This window comes from Pyxicephalus adspersus, chromosome 1 (assembly GCF_032062135.1).
Source record: "Pyxicephalus adspersus chromosome 1, UCB_Pads_2.0, whole genome shotgun sequence".
In the NCBI taxonomy this organism is placed as follows: Eukaryota; Metazoa; Chordata; class Amphibia; order Anura; family Pyxicephalidae; genus Pyxicephalus; species Pyxicephalus adspersus.
In genome coordinates this window covers 166976386-167002136 of record NC_092858.1, presented here as the reverse complement: position 1 = coordinate 167002136, position 25751 = coordinate 166976386, and the positions used below count along the sequence as shown (strand labels likewise).

Here is a 25751-nt window from a genome sequence, read left to right as displayed (position 1 = left end):
CAAATTGCTCATTGCTGAAGCAACCCCAAGAAACCCCTGGAGGAACCCTACAGAATACAATTTTTTTCATATATGTAGGATTTTTAAGGCACTTAAAGTGTACCTAAACTCAGAAATTTCACTTTAAATAAAAGAGTAGACAAAGTAAACATTTTATTTGATTAGTTTTTTTTTTTAAATGCAACACCCTTTTTTTAAAAAAAAAAGAAAAAAGGTGCAGCACCACCCCCTAATTTTCGATCACCTAGACAATCGCAAAGCCTCTCGGGATACCTACGTCACACATCCCTGTAGGCTCTTGGGTGCTCCTTCTGTGCATGCCCGAGCATCTCAGGCATGTGCAGAAGGAGCCTTTTGGTGAAAAGAAAAAACTTTGCCGATCTCACGCAAGCGCAGTGAGATCATAAAGTTTTTTTTTCCAACCTACTTCACCTGATCTTTCAACTGGGTCAGGTGACGAAGGAAGAAGAACCAGGAAGAAGACACGAAGATGGCGCTACTCAGCGCGCCGGCTTGGAGACGGATACGGGATTGACGCAGGACCTGATGGAAGAAACTTCCAGACCGATCTACTGCGCTGTGGGATTGAAGGTAAGTGGATTTTTTTTTTGTTCTAGGCACTTTTCAGTTTAGTTCTTTAAAATTAATAAAAGTACCATAAAACATTACAAACATTACATAAACATCACAAACATAAACATTATTGTAATTTGTATGTTTCAATTATTTATGTTATGTTATGTAGCGCTACGCATTTCGCTTTAAATAGCTTAAATGTATTTGTTCTCAAACTGTGGGATTTTAGAGCATAAAAAAGCAAAAAACAAGATTAATACAGTTTCAATGCTTTCCAAGAATGGTGGGAATATAAAGACCACAGCAAAATCTTGGATCTGCAAATGTCTTCAGGGCTCCAAGCTTCTCCGGGCACCAATGGACAGAATGACAGCGGTGCAGGGAGCTGAAATGCTGTGCATTTGAGGACGCTATTTCATATTTGCCCCTTTTTTTCCAAAACCGTCCTGGGATTGTGTACAGTTAGGACATGATATTGCTATAGTTATTACCTTTTAAATCACAGGAAATCACAGGATGTTTCTGATGCATTTTAAGTAAAAGTGAAAAAAAAGGTTTGCATGTGTTCTATAGGATAATATAGAAATAGGAGGAACACTTATTTTTTGGAATTGCAAAAAAAAAAAAAAAACTGCAATGTATTTATTAGTTAAAGAAGGTACCTAGGCACCCCTTTCGGCTTATTCTCATTGCCTATTTCCCAAATCTCCCAAATTTCCCAGATCTGCCCCCACTTCTTGTACTTTTTTATCATTACAGATCTTGCAATTACAGAAAGAAATGTTACAACCTGATAAAGGCTCTTTTACAAAGCTGGGAGTTTGCAAAAACTAGTACACAGCTCTATACACCAGACTTGGTAGGGGTATGGGGGGGTCAAGGGCAGGAGTAAATGGTGGGACATTTGGAAGTTGTGTTTGTATTTTTAGGTTCTATGGGATTTGCTTGTGAACTCAGCGCTGTAAGTGGAAGGCGGCGGATGGAAGTATGGCGGGAGAATGCGGGCGGCAGATACACAGGAGAGACATAGAGGATTTATACTGTTTGATCAGAGATGAAAGGACAGACCCTGGGAAAGAGTGCAGAGATTACCACGTGCCCTAAATTCTGATTCATCAAGACATAACACCCAGCTGACTCTCCAAATCTTCAGCGAATACAGGCATTTCTATCACTTTCATGTACATTAGAAGGACAAGAGGATAAACTGGGGCTGCTGCAAGGAAACCAGAGAGGCAGAAACAGAATTATTCAGGAAGGCGATGCACACAGCACTCATAATGGCTAATGTTCTGTAACCCAGAAGTACAGAAAACCAATTATGTCTTTTGGGTCCAATTTTTAATTCCTATAACTTTTTTTATACTTAGTCATAATTATATTATATTGTTTTACCCATAAAGCTGGCCTTCATTAAATCAGATCCCCAGCCTTTCCTCCAGTCTTGCACAGTTGTTAAGGCTCTTCTCCTATACTGAAATCAAAATACAAAATAAAACTGATGGGCTGGAAATTCCCGGAACCAGAGAATAAAGCAGAATGAAACTCAAAAAGTCACCAGGAGGTGGAGGTTTTTGACAGAAGAGGTGTGCAAAGGCTCCTTTCCGAGAAACATTTTCCAGGCTTTTGGTGGCTTTTTGTTTTTTTGCTTACACTGCATGGCACATGTTCTTTGCAGTGTAGAGCCTGGTTTAATATGCCGTACCACCAAGAATAGACCCGAATGCATAGGCACAGGAGTTCCATCTTTAGCAGCTAACCAGTAACCAAAAGGAACATGGTGGACCTGGTGAAGATGTTGGCTTTTTGGAGATGCAGAAATGACCGATTCCTGGTCCTGTCATCACTTAAGGTCACTTAAAAAAAGATGTGTGCTATAATCAGCGAATATATTGTTCATATTTGCTGATTATGGCAGCGAAAGATTAGTTCTGTTTTAAGAGTAATTGTAGCGGTGGTAGAACCTTAATGTTAAAAACAAGGTATATCTAGCATGTATCAGCTTTAAAGCGGAGCTAAAGTCAAAATAAAAAAACACAGATCTGTAGATCCATTGGGAGGTCCCGCATCATCCTGTTATCCTTCAACCTGGTGCAGAGAAAGCGCCGGTCTTCGATATCTTACTTTGGGTTCCTCTTTGTATGTCACCCGTTCTTACACTGGGCAGGCGCGAGATTGGGTGATGTAGATGAGAAAAAAGATTGCCGATTACACGCATGCGCAGTTAAAGAAAGGGCTCCCTCTGCGTATGCCTGATCTTGGCCAAGAGCCTCCTGGGATTCGTGACGTAGGTATCCTGGGAGGCTTTGTGCTCCCATTCTGTCTTGATTGCTGCGGTGATGGTGTTTTGTGTAATGTATTTGGAGTAAGAGGTAGGTCAATGCCATAGGTTTCCCTACATCTCAAGTGCTGCATGAATGAATAGGAGTGATGGGTCACATATGGCAACTCTGCACATCATTTTCAAAAGCAATGTAACCACCATTATAAGAGAGAATATAGATATCATTCCACACAGGACTATATATACGTGGACCTTGAGCAATCAGTCTATTGGCAGCTAAGATCAGCAGACAATACAGAATATCTGGCAATATTCCTAGTGTGAAGCTGAAGGTGATGATGTTTAGAACAGTAACATTTCAGAATCCGCAAAGGGCCGCTTTGTCAAGGTGTAAACAAACACAGCCGCTTCATATCTTGGCAGAGAGGCTCATCACTAAGGCTGTCAGCTTGTCTCTTCAAAGAAAACCCGTTTGCAAATAAACGGAGGCTGACATATCCGACCTCCCACTCAAAATGCTGGCAAAATATTCAAGATATGCAGGGACCTGGAACAAGCATGTAGTAAGGGAAGTTAGGGTAAAGTCAAAGCTCCTGCACTGCCTTCACTCTAATCTCTAGTCTCTTGAGAAGTCAATGGATCTGTATGAGAGCTAGTGGACAATCATTTTCAGAAGAAAATTTAGCAATGGAGGCTTTAAGAAATTTCAAACTAATTTTAACTTTTGTATTCTACCCTTTTCATGTAACCTACCTACCTTGTCCTTGTTCAGGAATTTCCATTTATTGGGGTGTCAACACTCTGGAAATGTACCTTTTGTTTTGTAATCTTCTCATAAAAAGCGGACTGAAGGCGGCCATGCCAATGTACAGTACTCTGATAATGGGCAGTAAATGATATTGAAAACTAACCCTCACTGACCTGTGTAGCTACAAACACTGTGGATCAATTAATCCTTAAAGCACAAAACTACTTTTTCAGCCCTCAGCAGCTTAATTTAAAAAGAGAAGAAATGGCCTGCTCATTGACCAAAAGGGTGATTGGAACTGCTAAGTCACATATGATAGAGAGGAGATTCCGAGCCATTGTTTGAAGGGGATTGCAGGGCAAGCATAAATTCTGAGCCAGGGCTGGGCAGGGAAACAAGTATGGCTAAGCTGCTGAATCAGTGTTAGGAGGGGAAAGGCCGAGCTGAGTTGCTGATTCCATGCTTGTGGAAGGGAGCAGGTTGTGCTGAGCTTCTAAGTCAGTCCTAGGGGCAAGATGAGCCGAGCTAAGTAGGAGATTACAACTTTATTGTTTCTGCTGCTTAAGGATGAATTGTTCCACGATATGTTTATATACAGAGGTCAGTAAAGGATTTACAAAATACATAAATATTTATTGTCCATAGTCTGGGTGCATTTTCAGTTTTAGAAGAATGTAAGAGTATTGATGACAAGTATCAGAGTGTCACCATCCCCCTTGTGGGTTTTGCTTAGTAATATATGGAGAATAAACTGAAGTTGAAAGAATGAAGAAATGTAGATTTAAAAATGTAAATTATACTTGTGCCAACAAAATTTGTTCAATATTAAAGCTAATTGTCTTCCTATTTTCTCAACAGGTATGACTTGCCAAGCTCGAAGTTCTTACGTCACCTCCGAAATCCTGTGGGGCCATCGGTTCACGCCGGTTCTCACCCTGGAAGACGGATTTTACGAAGTGGACTACAATAGCTTCCACGACACCTACGAGACCAACACACCATCCTGCAGTGCCAAAGAACTGGCCCAAATGCTTAGTCGGGCAGACATGCCTCTGAGCTGGTCAGTGTCTAGCAAACTGAACCAACAACCAGAACTGCTCAACGAGAGTGAAGAGAAAAGTCTGGAAGACCAAACAGAGAGGAATGGGGACGTGGCCAACATAGAGAACGAGTCAAAGGTGTAAAGCCATTACAAAAGCTGGTTAATGCTGATCTATGGCGCGCACAATGCGTCGGTGTGAGTTTAACAAAAAAAAACAGCGGTTCAATGATCCGCGGTCAACAGATTGGTTTGCACAACGCATAGTGTGTCCGACCACTAAAAAATTGCTAAATCAAAACGCACGTGCTCTTCTTTTTTTTCTTCGGGGCTTGCAAATGGCACATTTTAAGCAGTGAGGCCAATTTAAAAAAAAAACAACTTTGTGGATAGCTAGTGTTTGAAGTTCCTTGGCATTATTAAGATCTTTAAAAAAATGGGTTAATACCCCAAATCATGTCATTTACAGCCAGGAAGAAAATAATCGTCAGATCATAGGTACACTGTACATATGCCTTATGTAATAATATTCTCTATACATTTGGTAATAAACCCAGCATGTACAAAGGAATGAATTCATGTATATAGATGTGTAATTAATGTAGGTTTTGATTCAGAATTCTAGGACACAAAAGATGATGCAAAAAAAGTTACACTTCTTCCTTCTAATTTTTAAAACTGATGAAAAAAAAATGTCCTTTGTGTTTTATGTACGTCCATTAACCTTGATTGGTTTCATGCATCCCTTCTATAATCAGACTGGCAGCTTGTTGATGTACCTCAAAATTTTAATAACTTCTGACTTAAAGCCATAGAGCAGGTGAAAGAACAGGGACAGACACTGACAAAACTGTGACCTCATTTTTATCTCTTGCTACGACACATCCCATGATAAGTTTCTATTATTCTAATATAGTTCTTGGTTTTACTATACTTAAGTTATATTGGTGGACTCATGGTGGCCATGCTGGTGGAATCTCTGGCCTACATCTGAAATGTCCCGGTATTCATGGCCAAGTGTAAAGAACTTGGGTTGGATAAATTGGAGCATGAAATGTTAAAATATGGTCATACGGGGTGCAATTTTGAGTTTTGAACACATTAGAGACTTTTTGTGACCCTTTTTCAACAGAAAAACTTCAGAGGTATTTCCCATTAATTATAGATACCCATATTTTGCACAAAATGCATTATTTTAAAGAGGGTCAATACTAGTTATTTCAGACTGAAAACAGGCAAAGCAAAGTTAAATATTTACATTTTTATTTTATTATTATTAACATTAATATTAATTTAGGTGTACCTGAACTCTTTTTTAAATAAAAGGTATTTGTATGTTTGCTTGATTATCTATGTACCTTTACTTTGGCTTTGTAAAGTTCCGTTGTTGAGATATTGGGGGTGATTTTCTAAAGAAATTCGGGTTGTTCACTTACCCAGAAAAATTATCACTTTGCAAAGGATAACTTTGCAGGGTGAACGTTGTGATTTTCTTTTCATAGAATCCCCAATAACGAAATGTAAAAAAAACTTTGCACATGAATTCTCGCTTACTAAGCTAAGTGAAATATCCCTTGCAGGGTGATAATCACCCTGGCTCAATCCCACACCCTATTTTTTCTGCCTCACGCTTCTCTCCCAGTTGGAAGCATTGGCTGTATCAACCTGGCCCCCAACCTTCTGTGTAATGTTGTAAATTGTTATTCACTCCCTCTTTAAGAGCAAGATATCTGCAGGAGCCAAAAGAGAATGCATTATATACTCCCTGCAGGAGTTATTATTATTATTATTATTAAACAGGATTTATATAGAGTTATCAAGTGATGTGTGTTTGGAGGCCAATTAAAAAGAGTTGCAATGCCCCCGCAATAAATGAGCAAAGTGTATTATGTGAGTGCATTGATAGAGTGTTAGTGACATCAGAGCTGCTTCTTACTTTCTGCAAGTCAATAGGAAGGTAAATCAGCTTAAAGAGCTGGGTGATACAGCTTAAAAGCAGGTCAACTGTGAAGGCTGAAGGATCTCAGAAGATTGTGAAATGCAAACATAATGTAAATAAATGCAAGCTATATTTGCCTATTGACCAATGCCCATCTATGAAGACCCAAAAAACAGCAATGCAGATGGCTAAAGTGTGCCAGACTTACACTCTTTCTTCCTGCTGCTAGACATATATAAGCAATCTAAGTTATGGGAACCAAAAATAAAGCAAATTTCCTTGCCAAACTTGGAATTTTATGGCAAGGAAATTGTGATTAAAAGTTGTTGGTGACCTTAAGCCATCTCCATGTTGTTCCCTTCCCATCAAACAATCATGGAGGTTTTTTGGGCAAGCAAAACAAAAGTTTTAGCATTCTTGTGCGTGAAAACAACATTTCCTGGAGCTCTGCTTTAAATTCTGCCAAAGAAAACAAACTTTACTAATTATATTTGTAAATGCTTACAGCGTATTCTCTAAGCGGCTTTGTAGCTCCATTGTTTCCTATCTCTACATAAAGTACCTTGATGTGGAGGTGCACAATTCCTTTACAGCAATAATTTAATGCCAGAGCACACTTGGGATTATCAGCCAGTAACATGCTTGACAATTTAATTATACATGTTACTAACATTCATTAGGCTGTTAATTAGGTTATCCCCAAGAGCTTCCTGACTATGGTGGTGCTTGTCAGGGTTCTGGTCTATTGGATATTGTGAAATTTCAGTAATGGACAGTTGTGCTGCTCAGGTGCTCAGTTGGAAAATATTTATCTTGTAAGCCAGCTGACCACTTCTTCTTTTTCTGTCTTCACTTTCTGTCCCGATATCTCAACAAAAAGGTGCAACAAAATCTTTCCAAGGTGAGGGAGCTTTGGGCTCACTGCAAAATTTGAAAAGTTCACCACGGGGGTGCCAACCACAATGTTTCAATGTCTGTTTTAACATTAAAAGGTTGCTTTCCCCTAAAAAATCAAAATAGGACAGCTAATACTTCCCTGATCTACTGTCCATTCCTTGGATCTTTGCTCTAAAGCCACATACAGACGTGCAATTATTGTCGTTGGAAAGGATCTTTCATGACTAAGGACTGCACGATGCATGAACGAGTGTTGTACATACAGCACCGTCCTGCTCTATGGAGAGGGGATGGGGGAGCACGGCGGAGCGGCACCCCGCTGTACGCTCTCTCCCTTCCCTTGCATTAAGATCGTTCGTCGTCCATCATCCGTGGATCCCCCAGGACGGTTGTTCGGAGGATGGACAGCGGGCACTGTACATAGCCAGATTCTCATGCCCTGAGCCGATTATCGGGCAAGAACCATTGGACGTGTGTACGTAGCTTTACACCTGTTTATGTCATGGGATATAGCTGGGTTCTCGTATTTAAATTATAAACACACATTGTTTGGATAATTTACAGATAATTAACCACATTTGCAAATACTGTATATCTAAAAAAATAAGGTGGCGCCCTTTCAGCAGATCTATAGATTAGTGTTGGGGAGCTGAATCCTTTGATCGATCCCCCCTCCTCCATGCAGAATTCAGCTCTGGTTTATTGCATGCCCATGCCATCTAATTCAGGACCTAACCTAGTGAACTTTGCTGATCCAGGAAACCTGGAATAGATTTCTTAAAAGTATTTTGCTATTTGTTACCAAATGTTTTCAGTCCTGAACCAGATCTATTCCAAGTTTTCTGGATGACCCTGGTTCACTGGTGAAAGTGTATTCTCTCTATCCGTGGAGAGCTTTATTTAACCTCTCTGGCGGTCTAATGATGTCAGTATTTTTATCTCAAAAGAGGTATATTGTTTTGCATAGAAATTTGTTGTTTAATCAGGACCATTATTTGAAAAGAGATTGGATATGTGGCGGATCTGCGTCCTAAAAAGATTATCTGAAATCTTTCCATGAACATGCATGCTTGCTCAAGTTGCATGTGCAAGATAATATCAGCCTATTAATTTTAAACAAAAACAGATCAGAAAAGTTTGGAGTTTCTTTAATGTAAAAACTGCCACATAAAGTTGCATAATTCAATCCAGTTCATCATTCTGCATAAAAAAGCTCAGGTTCCCTTTAAGAGTAAAAGAACTCAATTTTGATCCCTGTTGAAGCAAGACAGAGACAGCCGTAGTGATCTGCGACTGGCTGACTGCAAATTCTGCATTATTCTTAATAGTTTTTCAGTTTGTGCTGATGTCCCGTGAGGCTGCTGTAACTTAATTACCTAAATTTGCATATTAGATTTATAACCCATCAAAAAGATAGTGGAGCCTTAAAAGCAGAGTTTTGCCTTCTCTAAGCTTGGAGAATATATTTTTATTTATTTTTATATGAAAATTCACTGAAAACTGATACTCAGGGCAGACCCAGGTTTGGCGATGTTGTACAATGATCAGTATTCATCACCCATTAAACTCACATTTACGTTCATTTTTAATAGAGCCATCTATTTTAAAAGTGGATACAATTACAGAGGTCAGTAAAGCATTGTGAGAAATGTTCTGTAATGGCCCGTTAAAGTGGAAGTCAAGAATAGCGCATTTTACTGATGCACCCTGTTTACAGTTATTGGCCATTATTGGAAAGAATGCGGAGATCCGATTGCAAGGTTCCTCATTTGAAGGAAATGGGTATTGAGGCACTAAATTTTTAGGTGCTAAAGAAACTTTATGTCCTCTGACCTTAAAATGTCAGGAATGTGTCCCATGCAGGCTCTATGATAGTAAAACCACATTTTAATATATCTGTGTATCCAATAATACTATTCCATAAGAGCAAACATTCAATGCCTGATTTTAGTGTTTAGTGGAAAGCTTGTCAATCAGTGTAGTAAAGCACCAATGCATTCTTTTTCCTGGTGACTTATTCTGGCTGTACAATGGCCAGTGGGTGCAGGGACAGGTAATTATTTGGTACATATCAATCTTTTCACCCACAGACCAGGCAAATTCTTTGGTCAACCAATGTTGACCCCCGATTTTAACTTTATGAGGACAGAAACGTGTCCCTATTCAGCTCAGTGAAAGCTTCTCTGGAGGAGAATAGGGGGAGTGAAATCGATCAAAAAATGGAAATTCCCATTCAATGTTTGATATATTTATTAATAACAATTAGAAGCACCCAGTTTACTAATAGATATGTATTAGATTTAATGCTTATATCAAATCTAAGGTTAAACGTATTAAACTATAATCTCATGTTAGACATTTGTTGTTCGAGATGAACGACTATGATTGTCTCTTGCATGTACCCACACAGCAATCCGCTGTGAAGAGCCGACCCGGGCGACTTCTCTTTTCTATTGCGGAGGGCACAGTGGGGTGCTGCCCGTCCTCCCACTTACCTTCTCCATAGAAATGAACAGCGCTGTGTGTACAACATTTGTTTTGTCCAACTGTAATTGGAAAAGATAATCTCCAGTGACATAAATTTCACAGTTGTACGTAGCTTTAAACATACACATTAATATTATTATTAATAAATATTATTTATATAGCGCCAACATATTATGCAGCGCTGTACATTAGTTAGGGGTTACAAATGACAGACAGATACAGACAGTGATACAGGAGGAGGATAGGACCCTGCCCCGAAGAGCTTACAATCCAAGAGGAGGGAAAAGTAGCACACGATAGCAGGCAGGCGGATATGGAGTGGTGGGAAGTAGTGAGGGTTTAGGAGACAGAAAACGATGGGGAGGTGAGTTTGAAAAGATGGGTTTTGAGGGCTCTTTTAAATGAGCAGAAAGTAGGAGCAAGCCGAATAGGACGAGGAAGACCATTCTAGAGAGTCGGGGCAGCTCTAGAGAAGTCTTGTATCCGTGCGTGTGATGAGGTTATGAGTGAGGAAGTCATTAGTAGGTCATTGGAGAAGCAAAGAGAGCGGCTAGGGGAGTGTTTTTCTATCAAGTCAGAAAGGTAAGTGGGACAAGAACTGTGGAGGGATTCGAAGGCAAAGCACAGGTACACATGGTAGAAAATTGTCGCCCAAGACAAACTATTGTTATCTTGTTGAGAAAAAATATGTGTACAGCAGTTCTGGAATATTATTTATTGATCTGTCCTGGCAAATAAAAAGAAATGATCTAGTGGGGTTGAAAGCCGTCATTTCCAATAGGGGAGAACACAGTGGGGGGCCTCCGGCTTGTCCTCCCACATCCCCTCAGTGCTTCATTGTTCTACTGTGGAAATATCATCTTCAGTGACAGAAATATATTATGTGTACATAGCCTTATAAATAACAAACTGTGTACAGGGAGTATTATCTGGCTAGCACAGGAATTGGTAGAAGATCCTGGTAGATAAATTCATCAACTGTGTCCAATGAGGAGATAAGAACCTTTTTAAATCTATAAATCAGTTTTGCAGGAATCGTGACCAGAGTCACACAGAAACACTCCAGATAAGCTAAGCGTGGATGTGATCATTTATCTATATGACACTTGTAATTATAAGCATGTGGAGTAGTAGAATATTTTTTAAGCTGAGACAATTAGCTTACAAAACCCCTGAGAATGAGTCTCCTTGTAACAAAGTGGCTCATTCACCCTTTTTTATATGGATGCCCGGTCAGGTACCCATCGAGTGAGATCACTGTGACTTCCAAGATTTGCTGGGCACAAGTGTCACAAGAATACGCTTTTAAAGTTTGACTTATTGATTATTCTGCCTAAATATGGACTTGTTCTTTCCGTTGTGCCATACTTCTGTTGACATTCTTTACATTAGTTCAACTCTGAGACAGATTGTCTGCAAAAAAAGAAACTGTATCACTATAAGACGCAGCATAGTCATTGCTAATGCACCGTGAAAGACACATTGGTAATAATTTATTATATTAATAAGTTAATTAAGTTAAATAAGTTTTAGCTTGTAAGTGCAACATAATTGCCAAATGATTGCCTTGTGTGCAAGCATTGAGAGGTAGCACATAATATGTCCATAAAGCCAGGAGTTTTACTATACAGGTAGTCCCCGGGTTACATACGGGATAGGGACTGTAGGTTTGTTCTTACGTTGAATTTGTATGTAAGTCAGAACAGGTACATTTTTATTAATGCAATTAGGACAGGTGTTTGTCTCAGCATAATATTAGGCAGCGTGATGTCAGTTACTGTATGAAATCCTAACTGTGATTTAATCACAAACAAGGCAAAAAAAAAACTTTATGGAGCCTAGACATTCATTAACTTCTGGAGCAAGCTGTGCTTTGATATGCAAAAAGAAAACAACTGCAGAGTTTGTCTTGGTACTTAAAGAGTTACAAGAGGCTGCAGAAGAGCTCAGTCTCAGCTGTGTTCAGCAAAAGATTTCTTCTGCAAGTCATGTAACCCCCCCCCCCCCCTCCATCAAGCCTCTGTCCTGCACAGGAAAGAGCAGGGAAGCCACGTTCATATTTAGGAGTCGTCTGTATGGCAAATGTCCTTAACTCAGGGACACTCTGTACTTTTAATGCCCCTGGCATATAGACTAAAAAGGGCAAATATAACGTAAGATACCCATTTCTTCTCCCTGCACCATTGCCATTGTCAGTTGGTGCTTTAGAGATGGTAAGGGCCTTGGGAAATTGTCCAGTTTGTCCAACTATTTTAAGTAGCCAATAGGTTACAAAGGATAGTGCATGATGAGCTAGAATTGGACAGTAAAAGTGACTCCATCATTGGTGCCGACATTTTCACCAGCTCCTCTTCTAAGTTTAGGTCTTCGTCATTGGCCAGACCAAAATGATAAAACTCCCTTACTTTGGTGGGGGTCCATTCATTCCTGGCACCTGGATATTCCAGGAACAAATGCTGAGGAGGAGAGGAATGGATTGGCCTGTATTACTTCAACTGTAGTTGTGCCATTTTAATATGAAATGTAGGTCTGATTATTTGTAATGGGCAGTGCCAGCAACAATTTCTTAATGATTTCTAAATTCTGCTATAACATTTTGTAGAGAAAGACAAAATATACAAATTGTTCATATAATAATAATTTATATTCAGTCTGTGTTATATACGGGAAATGCCCTGGCTGCTATTTTCTTATTACAGAACAGTTTCTGTAGATTGGCTGTGACTTCCCTGCTATGTACATACAAAGGAGAATGCAGCGTCTTCTTTTCAGTATTAACTAGGTAAAGAGATCGGATGGATGTAAATGATCTCATCAGCCTAAAGACCTTCTTTCTGTGTATGATTTGTAATTATAGATGTACATGGGCAGACAGGCTTCCTCGTCACACAGAATTCTGCTTTCTGTTGTGCGGTTCTGCGCAATGGTGACCACTTTACTTTTCTTAATCACAAAACATCTTAATGAGTGAACTGACTCTTTGCAAACAATGATGTGGCCGAGCTCCTGTTGCAACAGTTGCTTAAGCCCAACTAAACCTAAAAAGAACAAATTTAAAAGGAAATTAGATTGAAGTGAATGTAGACAGCATATAGTGCACAGAATACATGTGTCATGTGCTTTCACACTGCAGTACAGCTTATTTCCTCCCTTCATTGGAGTCAGTTGGTGGGAGGGTCAATGAGGACCGGCTATGACACTCAAAGTAGGAAGAACAATGGCTACCAGACTAAATTTCTCAGCATCCCTCTATTACAATATAAACTATGTGTTTACAGGAAAAGGTGGGGCTTTTTATTTACAGAAAGCAGGTGATGAGCAATTGTCAGACTTCATTCTGGACTCAGGAAATTAAATAACACAAAAGTCTGTTGGGTTGGGCGTGCAGCTACAAAATGGGTTTTTGAATTTGAAACATTAATTAACATAGGCACTACTTATCATTTTACACCAATCAACATGGTTGCTTTGAGAATTCGCCTTGTTTAATGTTGGATTTGGTTGGAATTTATGGAAGATAAGATAATCAAACAGATCCACTGAGATTAAAAGGAATACAATTAATGGGCAAAAGTTTGACACCTAACCACCATAGCCATTTATAGTGCCAGAAGTTTATGAACCTCCCTCCTACAAATGATGGCGGTCAGCTGTATCTAGTTAGGGCACTGCTAATACAACATACAAAGAGATTTGGGACTTCCAACCTTCTGGTTGGAATGACTATGCCTTTTTGTCCAAAGCTCCAGAAATACATGAATACATGATGAGTTTGGAGGAACGCGAAAGGCCTTCACAAAACCGTTATGGATAAATTGAAATGCCAATTGTAGACCTGGAAATAATTAAACACATCCACTGTATACAGTATAAAGTATACACTATATGGGCAATAGTTTGACACTTAATAGTTTGACACGTTTGACCATAATAGCTATCATATAGCCAAAAGTATGTTAACCCTCCTTCTCTAAACTATTGAGTTCAGCTGTCTACAGAGAAGGTGCTGTTACTACTACAGCATACAAAGAGATTTTGGACAATTGTGTACTTCCAACCTTCTTGTGGCAAAGGCCATTCTAGGTTCTGCAATGACTAAGCCCCTGTGTACAAAGTTCCACAAAGACGTGGCTAGATGAGTTTGGTATAGGGAGACTTGAGTGGCTTTCACAGAGCCCTGACCTCAAACATTAGGCATAAATTGAAACGACAATTTTGAACCAAGTAATAATAAATACATATACTGAGATTAAAAATTATACACTGTATTGGCAATAGTTTTGACATCTCACCATCAGCATTTTATGTTAGACCTTCTCCAAAATATGACAGTCAGCTGTATCTAGTTAAGAGCACTGGTAGTACAAAGACATTTGTAACAATTGTGTGCTTCCAATAGGTAACAGGATGGTGAATAATGGTGATGGTGGCTCCTTTCCACCATGACTATTCCCCTGTATATAAAACTCCAAAAAGAAGTGATTAGATAAGTTTGGTATGGAGGAACCCATGTGTCCTTCACAGAACCCAGATATAAAGCCTACTGAATACGTTTGGGATGAATTGGGACAACAATGTGGGCCAGGTGATGGCCGTTTTTTGTTCTACCATGTTGTGGTTAGATAAGTTTGGTATGGAGAGACTTGCGTGGCCTTCACAGAGCCCTGACCTTAACCATTAGGGATAAATTAAAACGAAAATTGTGAAGCAAGTAATAATTAAACACATATACTGAGATTACAAATTATACACAATATGGCCAATAGTTTTGACACCTGACCATCATAGCTTTTTATGTTGGACCTTCTCCTCCAAATGATGGCAGTCAGCTGTATCTACTTAAGGGCACTGGTAATACAAAGACATTTGGGACAATTGTGTGCTTCCAACCTTCTGATACTAGTGTGGTAAAGGCCCTTTTTTGTTCTACCATGATGTGGTTAGATAAGTTTGGTATGGAGAGACTTGAGTGGTCTTCATAGAGCCCTGACCTCAATCATTAGGGATAAATTGAAATGCCAATTGTAAGCTAGGAAATAATAAAAATATCCACTGAGATTGAAAAGTATACTTTATATGGGCAAAAAGTTTGACACCTGACCATCAAAGCTTTCATATAGCCAAAAGTATGTAAAACACCCTCCTCCAAAATATTGAGTTCAGCTGCTTACAGTGAAGGTGCTGGTAATACTACAGAATACAGAAAGATTTGGGACAATTGTGTGCTTCCAACCCTCTGGTAACAATGTGGTTAAGGCCATTCTCTGTTCTACCATGACTATGCTCCTGTGTACAAAGCTCTATAAAGATGTGATTAGATGAGTTTGGTATGGAGGGACTTGAGTGTCATTGAATACACTACATGAGCAATAGTTTTGACACCTGACCATCATAACGTCATATAGCCAAAAGTAGTAACCTTGTCTGAATGATTGAGTTCAGCTATCTCCAGTGAAGGGTATTGCTAATTCGACAGATTACAAAGACATTTGGGACAATTGCGTGCTTCCAATAGGTAACGGGTTGGTGAATGCCCCTTTCCACCATGACTATGCCCCTGTGTACAAAACTCCAAAAGGAAATGATTAGATAAGTTTGGTTTGGTGGAATTCAAGTGTCCTTCACAGAACCCAGATCCAAAGCCTACTGAATACGTTTAGGATGAATTGGGACAACAATGTGGTCCAGGTTGTTTCATCCAACATTAGTATTTGATCTTACAATTCTTTCTTTGGCTAAATGGTCACAAATTACCAAAAACTCACTTCTGATGAATGTTTTCTCAGAAAAGTGGAGACATCAAAGGAGGTCCAACTCTATAATATTGACCGTGGTTTTGGAATTGGATGCCAACAAGCTCATGTGTGATGGTCATCTGTCCACAAACCCTTAACCATATAGTATACAAATCACTGACCTAATATAAAATACGAGATTATAAAATGTCAAATATTACATAACTTAATGTATACCGGTATATGGAAGGCTTCACATAAAGAAAGCCATGTATGTCATGACTGCAGGGATCCAGGCTGAAGATTTTATACAATTCTACCCTAAACTGACCATAAATGTTTCTAAATCTAATTTAGCTCTACAAACCACTATGTAGTACTAGAACCTACTCTACTTAGGATTTGTTAGATCTAAAAAGTATTGTACAAGCAGATTGTAACCAAATTTTGACGTATTCCCCAACCCCGTTGACTGCTGCTGGACGGATTTAGACATGGAACTGGCAGTGAATAAGCTCACGGCTCTTGGAGAGGAAGACGCATGGAATGTTGTCACCGACCAATGCGGTTGTGAACAATAATATCTTAATAGCTTCCTATTATTCACCGGTGTCCACTGAAAATTGTTTCTTTGTTACAAATAATCACTTTCCATAAATTTGCTGCTTCAGATAAAATGTTTAGAAAACTTTCGACCTTCCATGATCTGTGTTTCATAGTGTTGTCTCCTGTTTGTTTCAGCTCATTACAAGCATACAAGGTCTATGGGTTTTTCAGCAATCTTTGTACAAAAGTGTGCATGTGGAGATTTGTCTATTTTTCTACAGATACTGTTATCATATATCGATAGCTCTTTTTTTTTTTTTTTTAATTTTTAAAAAGCCTCTATGTTAAAAGAATCCAGTCGGGTGACTTAAAGGGGATTTCCAGGAATTATGCTTATCAGTTGGTGACACCAGGATTGCACACTTTTTTGGGGGGGGGATTAAATGCTACAGTTACAAATCTCACTTGGGGTGCCACCTGCTGGGGAAATCAGATAATGCTGCTACGGCCCGGCTACATTCACATATAAAGCTTTAGTATGGTACAAATAAAAAGCAAATATTCAAGGGTGAATGTTAACATGTACAAAACACATCTAAAGCATTCCACAATGTAGCTATAAAGCTGAACTCCAGACAGCTAACCAAACTAAGGATATGTAACTCAGCTCAGCCAGTTTTGTAATTGAGGATAAATAAAGCATTTTCAGGGGAATTTTTTGCTGAACCTTCCACTTTTGTAATTTGCAATGCATTTGCAAAATTTGTCAAAATTTCCTTTTTTTTATCATTTTTGCTTTTACTTATTTTTTTTTATGTTTTTCTGTTTTACTTTCCAAAACTTTATTGGCATATTGGCATAGTATAAAGGAACTTCCATAACCCTCAGGAGCCTTTTAAAGCCTATTGCACCCAAATTCATTTTTCTTTCCTCTTGATTCTAATGCGTTTTATCAGAGGAATGAAAAATTATCAGTTTTGTCCTTTTTTTTCTTCTTCTAATCCAGCCACACTTTCCAAACTGCACCACTGGCTCCGGACCTCTTAGAAAAGTACACAGTGGCTTATCAACACAAGATGGTCCTGAACACACCCAACCCTATGATTGGTCAGTGAAGGTGCAGCTACACGCCCATGAGGTCATCACTGTGCTCTTCACATCTTCACTGCAAAACCTGATTGGTTTACCAAGGGCCACTGTCAGAAATTTCTTGGCCCCCGTGTTTCAGCATTGAAAAACTCAAGCTTTTGTAGAACAGAAGTACCCCTTGTCCCCCCTTCTTCATTGTCGGCTCTGGATTTACAGTTCTTTCCTTCTACTTTCCTATTTAAGTGCAGGTGATTTGTAGAAGTCTAATGATGAGGGATTTGGGTACATAGGCTAGTTGTTATTAAAATACATTTAGTGATTTTTAATTAGTACTTAATTGTAATAAATGGGGTTTTTATATCTGCCTGGAGTTCAGCTTTGTGTGTGTATTCCCCACTTGTAGGCTGTATAATAAACGATGAATGGGCAGGACTTGGTTTGCCAGATCTAATATACATCCACCACTTGATATAAGCACTTGTATTTCCCATGGGCTAAACATGGCGGCACCCCTGTATACTACACAAATGGTCTGATTTATTAAAGCTCTGCAAGACTGGAGATAAAAGACTAGCATGGGAGAACCTGGGTGATCCAGCAAACCTGGAATGGATCTGGTCCAGGATTTGCCAACTAATAGCAAAGGATTGTAGGAAATCCATTCCAGGTTTGCAAGATCACCCAGGTTCTCCCTTGACAGTCTACCTTCTCCAGTCTTAAGGAGCTTTAATGAGTCAGCACCAATAGGTGCAAACAAGAGATTTTTTTATTTTGGAAATCCCCTATAAAGCAAGCATGACTGCAACTCCGCAGCTCCAATCATGATCCAAAATCTGGAGAGCTTGAAGCTAGCTTTATTACAAGGAAAATCTACACAAAACTTTAACATTTAGGTAGCCAGTGGTGGACTGAATCACCCATTGATAGGAAGATCTTGCTGAGCAGGATCTCCCTTTGAGGGTCCCGAGATCCCCACCCAGTCCTTAGCCAAGCGGCACACCCTAAACAAATGTAAACTGAGCAATAGACGGAGAATGGCGGGTGAGCACGTTGGAGTTCAGGTTTATCAATTGCCCCACAACAGATGTAAGGGGCAATGGAGTCATTCAGTCCAATTTTGCCTATAGGCATTTTTTAAATTTAGGAGCACCTGTTCTCTACCTTTAGAGGAGGCGGACATTTTTTTTTAATATGTGTAAATTGCTGCATGTGATTTTGAAGGATAGCCAGGAACTTTTTATTATGATTTTTTATATCTTTCACTGGATTTAGTTTAAATGATTTCTTTAGAATTGCTATGGTTTAGGCTGCTTGTGGGAGGGGTTTAAAATAAGCCAATGTTCTGATATGTTGTATAAGGAATAAGATATAATAATAAAATGTCTGACTCCCATAAAACTGAGCTGGGCTGATCCTCAAATTAATATTGTTTTTTAATTGTAATGTACAATTAAGCATAAGATGAAATTTACATTGAATTGAATTACAAAATATATTGCTTTTTATTGTATTGTTGGTTTTATTCTGGGGCTTTTCCCTCTTTACTATGTAATTTAAGGGGTTTCTTGAATCAGCTATAAAATGTTTTTCGATCATGTTGTTTCCTGAAGCAGGTGAGTGTTATCTCTTAACAATGTTGTCCACTTTACAGGACTCCTCCCATTATGGCTGCTTCGGCTGACCATTGAGCCAATCATCAGCTTAGATTTTTTTGTCACAACGATTCATTTAGGAGCTTTTGCAAATAAGTGATTTGTTTTAATATTTATATTACCCAATGGGTTCTATTTATTAAGGATTCCCCCAGTCAATGAGCCTTATTTATTAAAGCTCTCCAATGCTATCATGGGAGAACCTGGGTTATCCCGCAAACCAGGTTTTCCCATGATACTTTCATCAGTGAAGCTGGGTGATCCAGCAAACCTTGAATAAATTTTGTTAAAGTAATTTGCTATTTGCTGGCAAATGTGTTCAATCCTGGACCAGATCCATTCCAGGTTTGCTGGATCACCCAGCTTCACTGATGAAAGTGTATCTTCTCCAGCCTTGGAGAGCTTTATTAAATCAGGTCCAGTTCTTCTAGCATTTGTTGACCGATGGTCGAATCTCTCTACAGGTCTCCTTTAAGATCCTAATAAAACAATGACTCCTTGTTCCACCTAGTGGCCAATCAGTGAACAGCCGTCACAATAGGAAATGAAATTTATGAGCCAATTTTCAGGGGAATGATTCATCAATAAAGCCCTATGTGATCCAGCGAAAATATTGATCAGTCATTAATCTACACGACCTATTAAAAATGATTGTTTCAATGATTAGTACTACGATCAGTTCTCCTAAACTCATACAGATAATTGTTCCACCAATCAGAAATGTTCATCAAAATTCCTTCATTGACAATTGACAATGAAACTAATCACTGAACTGAAAAAAAATGGGAAAGAATTGGTGTGTTTGCAATCAATGTGGTCACATGGAATGGCGAATTGATTGATCTATCAATAGGGTGTGGCCACCATAGTTTTATTGACAACTTGCACCCCTTTCAAGCTACAACAAAGCCGAATTATCTTTAGCTGAGCAGAGTAACCCTTTAAATCCACACATTTTCTATTACTACAGCAAAATCCAAAACTACAAAAAGTTGGTTTTTTTTATTGTAAAATGTTTTATCCAGGCAATAGGCTAGCGGTGTATGCTGGGACTTGTAGTATCATGAAGGCTGGATAGGACTGATTTTATTCATATAAATGTTCTTATATTTGTTTTTCTCAAAACTTACTATAATTCTGGAGACTCAGTAAATGATGTAAAATAATTATGCAAGTTGTTATACAATTACAAAAAAAAAATACTCTAAGCAAGTATGGGTTCTGTCTTCTGTTTTTCCTGCACTCCCCCGCCCATCACTCAACCAATACACTTACTGGAAGTCATTAATCACTCCGCAGAAAACAAAAAAGATACAAAATATGTAAATATATTTTATTACCAAAAGCTGCCTACAGACTGAAAAATGTCAAATAATAAATAAACATAAAAATGATGCAAAGTAAAAATCACAAAAGATAAACGAGCTTTGAATTATAGGAAAGTTATAAACATGATGAGTTTGATAAAGCAACGTCTATTATAACAATTTCCATGGAGTTTTCTTTTTTTATTGTTTTTATCTTTTTTTAACTACTTTTACACTTCTCACCTACATACATGTCATGTCACGGATGTGATATATGATAAATTAGGAAATTTGTGCTATGGTGGTATGTGTGTGAATATTGACGAGTGTATTGCGCAAAGAGAGATAACACAGACTTACAATATAATATTATTAATATTAATATTATTAAATAGTATTTATATAGCTCCAACATATTATACATTAAATAGGGGTTGCAAATGACAGATAGATACAGACAGTGACACAAGGAGGAGGAGAGGACCCTGGCCCGAAGAGCTTACAGTCTAGGAGGTGGGGGAAGTATCACACAATAGGAGGGGGAATATGGAATGGTGGGAAGTAGTGAGAATTTAGGAGACAGAAGAAGATGGGTAGGAGAGTTTGAAAAGACGAGTTTTAAGAGCTCTTTTAAATGAGCAGAAAGTAGGAGCAAGCTGAATAGGATTAGGAAGACCATTCCAGGGAGTCGGGGCAGCTCTAGAAAAGTCTTGGAGCCGTGCGTGTGATGAGGTTATGAGTGAGGAAGTCAGTAGTAGGTCATTGGAGGAGCTGAAAGAGCGGCTAGGGGGTATTTTTCTATCAGGTCAGAAATGTAAATGGGGCAGGAATTGTGGAGGGATTTGAAGGCAACAGTATAACATTTGTTGATTAAGGACTGATAAAATAGGAAAGCAAAAACCAAAAAAATAGATATAATACAAGAAACTTAGCTGTGAAAATCAGTTGCAATTGCAAGGAGTCCAATGCGTCCTGATCTGACGGCTTGGCAGATGATCACATTGATTATAGTTAGTTCTGGTCTGCAGATTAGGCATAGAACTGTCTGACTTTCCATGAAATGAGACAATGGTCAATGCTTGACCATAGATCATCCTTACCAGCATGTTATCAAGGTGCTAGGTAAAGGATGAGTGGCAGTACCCAGGAAAATTATATGTATAAGTAAACGTATGTTTGTAAGAAATACATTAGTTAAACATTACAGACATTAAATTAGAAAGAACTTGACAATGTTCACCTTCTGGTTTACATCATATGTTGGCACGGCTGCTTGTAGTTGCATAGGACTCGATAATATTCCAGGATCTCAGATGGGAGAACCAGTGCTGTCATTGTCAGCCTTAAGACTTATCCCTGTGATTCACATTGAGACCTTTACCAAGTCCAAACACTCCTACAGATTGTAATAAACTGTTGTTTTTGGAATACTTAATAGCTCCTCAATCTGCTGAACAGTAATATTCTCTTATCACCCAAACATGTACCTTGTCCACATTTTCTTGAGTGATCGTCTCCATTGGCCTTCCTGTATTGGAGTCATCTTTAATGTTGGTTATTATTATTATTACACTAGAGTTTCTCCATCCAAGAACACATAGTACAGCGGTGCAACAGATATTGCTCCTGCCACGCTGTGCTACTACTATGTGTTCTTGGATAGAGTTTTTCTATCCAAGAACTATAGGTGATGAATGAATCACCTGTAGTGACCTGTGTTCTTGGATAGAGAAACTCTTTCCAAGAACACATAGTAGTAGCACAGTGCGGCAACAGCAATTGAATTATTGGTTGAATATAAGGACAACCTGAATTCGAACACCAAGACTACCCAGCACTGCAAAGGCCAGAGTGCTAACCACTGAGCCACCGTGCCACAGGTTCTATCTAATTTACATTCAGATGCCCACTGTGCTGTAGGCAGGTGTACCCTCCCCTATTGTTACCACCATATCCTCATTTAGTGACTTCCCTTTCTTACTTAAGAAAAATTGTGATCAATGCACAAACGTCTTGTTTCTCCATTTCAGATGGAACTCACACCATTTTCAGCACCAGTAAATAAAAGAAGGTTAGGCCCAGGCTGTTGACATTTCGGTCAATATTCTATCCAAGATATAAGAGTAAAATGCAATTTTACCAAAATCATTTTGTTTTCCTGGTCAGGCCTTCAACTTATGGGGCAACCCTCATAAACCTCATATTTGGAAGGTCTGATGTTCCTTTTAGTATTGATCGTTGAGGTGTCAGGATCAAGAAAGCTCCCTAACATCCTCAAAGTGAAGGTTTGGATGTCTATGAGTCTAATAAGACATACAAAAGAGAGTCCCATACTTAAATCAATCATTCCACTTGAAGGAAAAATGTACCGTGGCAAAGATTTCGTACAAACTGTTCAGGACTGGCCATATTAACAGATGTAGCACAACAGCTGATCGTTTCACGTTTTAAGGAATCTCCAAGAACTACAAAAAGTCCTTCCTTGTATCTTCAAGTAATGCTTGAAACAGTGCTGTGTGTGTATATACAATCCAAAACAGATTGCCCCAATTTACCATGTGTGGTGCAAAAAAAAAACTTTACTGTCTAAAAGAACATAGGAGTATGGTTACATATGATGAATCAGAGATGTTTGGCCACAGTAACAATAGATATATTTGGCACAAACCAAAGATGGCATTTTAGAAGAACCTCATACTAACTGTGAAGCATGGTGATTGATGTGTCGTGGTTTGGGGTTGCTTTGCTGCTTTAGGGTCTTAACAGCTTGTAGTCATCAACTCAACTATAAATGATTCTTTATATCAAAGAGTGCTTAGTGAGAATGTGAGACTGCTCGTCATTAGAAGCTTGTAGCTAATAATTCTGCAGTATATCAAGGGGTGCTCAAGGAGAATGCGAGGCCACCTGTCCTGAAAGAAGACTTTAAGGTGAAAATGGATCTTTTAATGCATAAAATTATATGATATACTAGCAAATTTACCATTACCATTAAAAAAAGATATGAAGAATTATAGATTGGTCCAGTCAAAGCCCTGATTTGAATCCCACTGAGATGTTGTAAAGGGATTAAATACAGATAGCAAAAAAAATCACAAATATCTTGCAAGTTATAAAAGTTTGCATGGATTAGTGGTCAAATATCCCATGTAATCAACGTCACGGGTGACCTGGAATGCAAAAGAATTCATTCCTGCTAAAAGGGGCAATGCCAGCTTCTTAGGCCAAACGTATCTAATAAACCTATCAATTTGATTGTTGACATTATAAAAAATAATTGTTATTAAAGTCACGTTCACCTTTAGGCACTGAATGGATATTGATCCATTGTTTGCCTCATGAAATATGTTGAAAAAAGCAACAAATTCCACAGGGTTTCTTGATTCTTCACATAGCCATGTAGCGATCGAGGCATTTTGTGGAATTCATACGGTAATTGTGAAATACAGGAGAGTACGAGGACTCCTTTTAGTCAGAGCTAGTGCTTCCAGTGTCTTATATATGTAATATGATGGCAACCCATCACTTGTCAGAATGATTCAAGACTCCGCGAGGATGTGGATGGGCCGGCTGTCTGACTGGCTTCCATTATCCGTCATAATGTACATCATTATATTCTAGGAGGCTGCCATTCAAGCACGTCTAATCCAAGCAGTCACTTATCTCTTAGTCATCGATAGTTGGTAACAGAGGGTTATAGGGTACCAGCAGCAATTTACCAACTAACCTAACCAAATTTACACCCCCTGCTTGTATACAATTACACAGTGCACACAGCTTTTATTTTATTATTATTAAAAAGGATTTATATAGCACCAACATATTACGCAGCACTGTACATTAAATAGGGGTTGCAAATGACAGAAGAATACAGACAGTGACCAAGGAGGAGAGGACCCTGACCCGAAGAGCTTACAATTCTATCTCAGTACATTGCACAATTTGCTTTAAGAATCAGTCCAAAGCCTGTGGTTGTCTCCGTGTAACTGAACAATTTAGGTCCCGGGGTAATTTTAGAAATTGAAGCTGCAACTCATCATGTTAGCCTGTTCTACTGATTGCTATAAAGGTAAGTACAAATCATACTACGCACAAAGCCCATTCTTCTACCGGTTTATAAAGGATAAGTGTGATCTTTTGTCATTCAAATCAATGAGTGTAGAAACAAAACTGGGGTATTGAATATATAAGACAGACACTGATATCACATAGATGAATATATGTTTACTAGGGGTGAGGAAGAACTGGCAGGAACACAATTACAGGAGGGGTGGAATAGATAATTGAGTAAGTTACTCAGTAAATATAATAAATTAATGATTTATATACATAGATTCTGTTAGTACACTAATGTTATTAAAGCCCCACCGTGGTTTATTAGATTTACTTAATAGGCAACATTGTATAAGCTGACAGAGTATTCCTTCCTTGTCCTCTGGTTCAATTATAGCAGACAAAGGTAGGTTACGAGGCTTGTAAGATGGGAGATAAACATGGTCTTTTATCCCGACGCGTTTCGCCAATCCGGCTTCCTCAGGAGAGTTTGAGTCGTAGCGTATAGACTAAGGCATGAAAAAACATTAATCATATTTGACAATATCATAGGTAGGGATGAGCGAGCGAATTTGATAAATTGGGCCATTCTCGCTTACCAAACATGTAGGCGAGAACGGCCTTTGTATATTTTTGGGACCTGCATGACCAATCAGGGGAGCGGAGCTGTCAGTTCCATTCTCCCTGATTGATCTTGCAGCCCTGTACTAATTGTATGTGTTCTTGGATAGAGTTTCTCTATCCAAGAACACAGGAGTCCTGTGTTCCTGGATAGAGGAACTCTATCTAGGAACACATACTACAGGGCAGCAGCAGCAATTAGGGGAGCGAAGCTGTTAGCTGTTAGCTCCATACCCCTGATTGCTGTTGTAGCCCTGTAGTATGTGTTCCTGGATAGATCCTGGAGGAAAATCAGCATTGTGTATTAGGTACAGTGAGGTTTAATCAGTGAAACATACATTGATGCACCTACAAACGCCAAGGCAGAGGTGGTGGATTGGGTGTCTACAAGCACTAATTCCTTGATCTTCTACAAAGTGCTGCCATGGACAATGGAATCATTGCTGTACAGAATCTACATAAACAGGGTACTGGCTATAACTCCCAGATAAATACAATGAATATTTTTTACATTTACAACCAGAACTTTGAGTACTATAAAAGCTTTAAGAAATAGGGTCAGTAGGGCTGTTATTTCTTTATTGTATCACCTGCTTTCACAATAAAAGGACACAACGTACACATTGTACAGATGTTAAGAAAAATCATTTGAAATGAATGAATAACAATATATGAATGTTTCCTATGAACAACTGAAAAGCGATCAAATCCAGACATGCAATAATAATTCGCAGACATGCCAGCCATGTACAGACAGCAGATGTGAAAATGCAGAAAA

At 38.8% G+C, this 25751-nt stretch overlaps 1 protein-coding gene across 1 annotated transcript in view; it reads left to right on the top strand.

Moving 5' to 3' along the window:
- The window catches only part of KCNJ6 (potassium inwardly rectifying channel subfamily J member 6), a 118003-nt gene extending 108838 nt beyond the window's left edge, over positions 1-9165 (top strand). The window contains exon 3 of the mRNA XM_072398294.1: positions 4467-9165. Coding sequence (XP_072254395.1) covers positions 4467-4792 — 326 coding nt within the window. The 3' untranslated portion in view covers positions 4793-9165. The remainder of the gene's footprint in view (positions 1-4466) is intronic.
- The last annotated feature ends 16586 nt before the right edge of the window (positions 9166-25751 follow it).